This window comes from Salvia hispanica, chromosome 5 (assembly GCF_029641045.1).
Source record: "Salvia hispanica isolate PSC_SH4W2 chromosome 5, Shi_PSC_v1, whole genome shotgun sequence".
In the NCBI taxonomy this organism is placed as follows: Eukaryota; Viridiplantae; Streptophyta; class Magnoliopsida; order Lamiales; family Lamiaceae; genus Salvia; species Salvia hispanica.
In genome coordinates this window covers 15,855,899-15,862,402 of record NC_142696.1, presented here as the reverse complement: position 1 = coordinate 15,862,402, position 6,504 = coordinate 15,855,899, and the positions used below count along the sequence as shown (strand labels likewise).

Here is a 6,504-nt window from a genome sequence, read left to right as displayed (position 1 = left end):
CGACCACATCCTTGCACAGCCTTTTGAACACAGGATCGTGGGTGTTAAACCACTTACTCGTGCTCTGCATCAGGGTCTTCGTTAGCTGCGCGCGGGCGAGACGGTCGCTACCTGGGTCTTCTGGGGCCTCCGATTCGACCTCGTAGGACCCGCTGCCGCTTCCCCTCACCATCCGCTGCGCAACCTTTTGCCCCATCGGGCGACGACGATTGCGAGAGTCTGTTCGTGGTAGCGGGGCCACTTCCTCGGCTTCGGGGAGCTCGTGCGAACCAGCACTGCTGCTGTACTCACCGGAAGAGTTGATCTTCGTCCGCTTCCAGCCCGAGTCGACATCCACAACAAACTTTTGCGATTCCCTGACCACGAGAAAGGCCTCCCATTGGTCAAACTCTTTGAACTTCAATTCTTTGTCGGGGTACTGGGCCAAGGCTCGTCTCTTCACATCATCCTCAGACATGCCGCTGGTTGCCATGCGCATGTTGTTTTGGTAAAGGGCGGCAAAACGACTGAGCTTAGGCCTCAACCGAAGCCACTGTTTCCGGCATTGCTCGGATGTGCGAGGCTTCGCCCCAGACGGTTTGCATATGCGGTAGGCCTCACTAATGCGAAGCCACAATCGGTCAACATACTGGTTCGCCTCGACATAGGGATCCTCTACTACACCGACCCAGGCCTTCGCAAGTGCGGCATTTTTCCACACGGTCCAGATCGTCCTCTTCTCCTCCGCCTCATCCTCACCCTCCTCCTCTGCCCCCGTGTTCGAGGAAGAGCTCGGAACTTTGCCCTTTCCCCTACCTCTGCCCCTGGTCTTGCCCTTGCCTTTGCTCCTGCCCCTTGCAGCAGGCTCCGCCTCATCGGGAGTCTCACGGATCGGCGATAGCTCCAACTCCGCTCCCAGCTCCTCAAAAGAGAAAGTCTCGATGCCGGCGTACTGAGTCTCCGGAACAGTACTAGAGGAATCGTCGGCCAACAAATCTATATATGGGCGATAGACAGATTCCCTAGGCGTCATCGGGCTCCTGTGCTGCATCGACCCACCCACCGCCAAATTTGGCGGCGTACCGCCCATCCCCACTGCATCGGGCATCATCCACCCACCCCCGCCATATTTGACGGCGTACCGCCCATCCCTGCTGCCCTGGGCATCATCCCACCCATCTGACTCATCCACTGGAACATATTGTAGAACATTTGGGGAGTCATCCCCGCCATTTGGGGATTCATCCCAGCAAATTGGGGATTCATCCCCGCAAAGTTTCCCTCTGTTCCGGTGGGAATCGGGGGTGTGTTTCCTCCGCTCGTGGTGGAGGAATTCCTATTGTACTTCATTGTAGTAGAAATGAAATTTGTAGATTTAGAGAGAGAAACTTGTCAACACAAGTGGTGTGAATGAAATGAAGTTCAACGAGCCTATTTATAGAGTTTTAAAATATATATATATATATATATATATATATATATATAAACCAGACGTCCGAACGAGACGTCCGAATGTCGCCGCAACGGTGGACGTCCGCCAGCCCGTGGGAGGACAGGTGAGCCCATGCGACGGGCATATGGGACGGGTGCGGGCGCCCTTCGGAGCCACTGCGGCGGACGTCCTACCCCATTGGAGACACTAAGGAAAAAGAAGAGAAGCCGACAATGCCACTTTTTTTCTCTCTCCTCTTTTTAATTTGTTATACTTCTCGAAACAAATTGAATTAATGCTTTATAAAGTTGATATTTAGTTAATGCTTTTAAAAATTTAAAGGATTAGTGATAGTGGAGATATTTTTTGGTTGAAAATGTAAAAATAATTAAAATAGATGACCTCAAAATATAAAAATTGATTAGTTAGGTCAAGTGTTAAGAATTGTTACTTTTTTCTTATCAAAGGTTGATAATCAAATTTTTTACATGACTGAAAATTGATTTCGTAATTAAATTTTAACTTTGGCAGTCAATAAATTTGCTAAACTCATCAATCTTTATCCACAAAATTTCTTATCCATGTAACCTGTGAAAGCAAAATATGATACATTGTCTGAGGTGATTTGCTAAGGAAGCGACGAAGAGGATGACAAAAGAGTTGAAACATATATAGTAGTGATATTTTTCACTATGTCTGATTCCACGAATGTCATTTTCTAGATTTGTTAGTAACAATAACACTCATCTGAAGTGTTGTCAGGCCTGACATTTTCAATAATTAAAAAACATTTCCAAAAAACTTATAATATTATATTTCATCTCATATTTATTCTAATAGGCAAGAGAATATGTAAAATTCATTTCTAAAGAAAGGTGATCTGGGGCCATCAGTCCGTGGTACTTGGTAACTGTATATATATATTGTACTACGATAGAAAATCCAAAATATAATATGTTGAAAAATAACTTTCAAATATAAGTTCACACTTCGTGTTAATAGGTGATGTGATGAATTAAATTTTTATCGTTGGAAGGAATGAAACTTGACAAATTCGCACGACTAATGTACAGGATATTTGAAAAAAAAATGTGTTCATACTTCATACATACATATTGAGAGTCAAAGTTATATTTAAAGTCAATCTATCCTGTCACAATGTGGAATTGACCATGGCTCGTATTTATGCTCCATGGAAATTTATGCAAAAGAACTTTCATTGATGACATTGTTAATATACTCATGTAAATCAAATTCACTCCTAAAAAGAAGAAAAAAGAAAAAATTGCAAAATCAAAATATGATGACGGTAAAAATTGAAATTTTCTAGTGGATGGTAGAGCTCACAAATAATAAAGTAAAAGAGTAGAAAAATATTATCACAAATGTATATAGACTATTTCTATGGAACAAACTAAAAATAAAATATGACCTATTTATGGCACGGAGGGAGGAGTATTAATAATTACGGAGTACAATGCAACTTTGCGCTTTAACCTTATCAATAATCCATTCAATTTATCTTCTATGCTATTCCCTCTATTTCCTAAAAATAGAAATTCCTTCTTTTTTTAGTCTGTTAATAAAAAAGAAACCCTCCCTTTTAGGAAATAAACCCAACAATCTATTAACACTAATTGCATTATTTTTTCTCTTCCTCTCTCTTATTTTACCCATTTTTCCTCTTCCTCTTTCAAACTTACCAAACATTAAAACTCGTGCCGTTTACTTTATAAAGTTTTCACTTTTAGGAAACGGAGGAAGTATAAATTAAGATCACTATTAATAAAGTTATAATTAAAGGCTATAAATTAAACTTAAATTATCAGGGCTCTTCGTAAAAGGAGATAGGGGCTGTGTTGTTTATTTCTTAATGGGCCAAAATGTTTGGACTTGGTATGCTTTGGGCCGAAGGGATTGGTCTTTCAGCACTGTAACATTAAAATGGTAGATGGGTCGGAGTTGGACGAGTGTTATTTTATTCACAATCTACTATATAGAAACACATGTCTATAGTGTAACCTCTAATTTAGAAACAATAAGGATGGTTATATAAACGAATCTCGAGTAATCAATTGGAGGGATGGATTTCTCGTCTCTTGCGTAATATCAATAATCATAAATTAAATTTAGGACACGCACAAAATTAATGAGCTTGTGTCAAGTTTTATTAGTAATGAGTTCTTAATGGATTGATCTAATAAGAATCCGCTGATTTCATAATTGGGTAAAGTATACTGACTTAAGTCTTGAAGTAATACTCTCTCTGTCCGCCATTTCTTATCACTAGTTTCTTTTCTGGTCCAATCATCAATACTTGTTATACTTACTTTTTGCTAATTTTGGTCATTGACCTTACATTCCAATAACTCATTCACATTCACATTTTATTATAAACCTACCATTCCGTCTCAATTAAGATGACATAATTTCCTCTTTAGTTTGTCCCAAATAAGATGACACATTTCAATTTTTAAAAACAATATAATAAATTGTTTCTCTACAATTAATACATCAAGCCACTTTTTCTCTCTCTAACTAAAAAAATGAACTATCTTTCTCTATCCATTTAACAATTACACCTGTATTTTCTCTCTCCAATTAATAATCTTAGCCGGAACGGTGGACGTATATAAAAGTAGGACTCACATTCCATTAACTTTTGCAACCCACTTTCCGTTATATTTCTTAAAACATGTGTCGATACAAAGTGTGACAGTTAATGACGATAAAATTTTTATTATTTTAAAAAATATTATTCCTGTACCTTAATTTTATTATTTATGTTTAAACTGTGATAAAATTTTAATCGTGTTATACCATGTTTTAGTTGTAAAATATCAAGTTTTAATTATGTAATTTCAAGTTCGGCTCGTAATTGTGTCTTTTTTTTTCTTTTTTTTTTTTGGCTCGTGGTCGTGTCACGTCAACTTAAATTGTATCGTATTCTTAACAATATGGCTGAAATTTTCAATATGATACAACAAGAAGACACAAAAAGTTGTTTGGTCAAGTCTTATTTCCTTATTAGTCCATCCCTAAAAAGTACTCACTCCGTTCCAACTAAGTTGAGTCACACATCTTTTGCACACGAAGATTAAGAAATAGTGTTGAATGACTTAAATGATACTCTCTCCGTTCCATAGTAATAGAGTCATTTTCCCATTTTGGTATGTTCCATAGTAATAGAGTCATTTCCCTTTTTAGTAAAAGTCAACACATTTTTCCACACCTACTTTACTCTCTTTTACTTTTTTATCTCTTCATCTCTCTACCTTTTTCATTTTCCACTTTATTCTCTTTTACAAAACTCGACTAACACAATTTTTCTTAATCTTCGTGCCGAAAAGAAACGTCTCCATTACTATGAAATGGAAGGAGTAATTAAATAAATATGAGAGAGAGAAAAAAAGTTGGAGAGATACAAAAGAATAAAGTAGGTGATGGAGTAAAGTATACTGATTAAATGTTTTATATTTTATCAAAAAGGAAATGACTTAACTTAGTTGTGACGGAGGGAGTTCGAACTTTCTAATATTGCAATAGTTAAATAATACATTATCCTCGAACCTCATTTTTATTTACAATTTATACCATTAACTATATTCTGAATACGCTAAGCTCACTTTCCATTAATATTATTTACATTATACATTAGAATCCATGTCAAATCAAAAATAAAAGGTTCGTACTTTCTTAGGATGAGATGGGTATTTGATTTGGATACTAAGAAGTTAGAATCAACCCATATTGAATCACTTTCCATTAATACTGTTTATATTATACATTAAAATCCATATCAAATAAAAAATAAAAGGTTGATACTTTGTTAGGATGAGGGGGGTATTTGATTTGGATAGTAAGAAGTTAGAATGAACCCATATTGAATGAACCCTACATTAATATGAATAAATGTAAATGAAAACATAGCCAGCACCAAAACAGACGTGTCTAAAAGCAAGGACCTCAACACACATGCGGCCTTTGCATGTCAAGCTCAATGACACGTCTCACCCTCTCACCTCCCCTTTATATATATGCCTTCTCCCTCGCCTCTTCCTCTCATCCCTTCCCAAATTAACCATGGCTGATCAACACTACGGTCAATTCCAATCCAGGCCCCACCATCTCCAGCAGCACCACCCGCGGAGCCACCAGATGGTCAAGGCTGCCACCGCAGTCACCGCCGGCGGCTCCCTCCTCGTCCTCTCCGGCCTCACCCTCGCCGCCACCGTCATCGCCCTCACCATCGCCACCCCGCTCCTCGTCATCTTCAGCCCCGTGCTCGTGCCCGCGGCCCTGGCCGTGTTCGCCCTGGCTGGAGGGTTCCTCGCGTCGGGCGGGTTCGGGGTGGCCGCCCTCAGCGTGCTGTCGTGGATCTACAAGTACATGACCGGGAAGCACCCGGTCGGGGCTGACCAGCTCGACACTGCGCGCACGAAGCTCGCGGGCAAGGCAAGGGACATGAAGGACAGGGTGGACCATAATGTCTCCGTTGCGCAAAGCTCTTGATTCGATATTCGATAGTGTGTGTGTTGTACTTGTTGCATTAGTATTCTATGTGGATGATCGGATTTGTATGGTGTGTTTTCTTCTGTGTTTCTCTATTGATTTGATGTTTTCCGTTTGAGTACATTTTCAGTGTTGATTATCATTTGTAGTCCGGTGAGAAAATAAAGAAGTTACTTGCAATGAGAATAATTACGGCTTTAATTGTGTTGATGCAATTTACAAAGCTGCCATTTAATTCTAGAGTAAATTGTGTGGATACTCTCATTTTGGACTTGAAATTGTGCTGTTAAATTTATTTTTGAATTTATTATCTACTCTCTCCATCTATAAAATAATGTCTCAATGGCTATTTCGGAAGGAATTTGATTTCTCTCCTTTTTTTGAGCATTCTACTCTTATAAAACTAATATAAGAAAATAGTAGTACCTACTAAACTTTCTATTATTTGTCATTCTCCATTCTTAAAATTTATGCCCAACTTTTGATTTGTTTTTTTCGGCTAGGAAAAGATTTTTCAGATTTGGAGTTTCGGAATTGCAGATAATATCTTTGCTTTTTGCAAAGAGGAGCAAGAGACATTT

At 38.9% G+C, this 6,504-nt stretch overlaps 1 protein-coding gene across 1 annotated transcript; it reads left to right on the top strand.

The window, feature by feature from the left end:
- Positions 1-5,459: 5,459 nt before the first annotated feature.
- LOC125186720 (oleosin L) lies at positions 5,460-6,124 on the top strand. The gene has a single exon (XM_048083152.2). The coding sequence runs from the start codon at positions 5,495-5,497 to the stop codon at positions 5,921-5,923; it is 429 nt and encodes a 142-aa protein (XP_047939109.1). The 5' UTR covers positions 5,460-5,494; the 3' UTR covers positions 5,924-6,124.
- Positions 6,125-6,504: the final 380 nt, after the last annotated feature.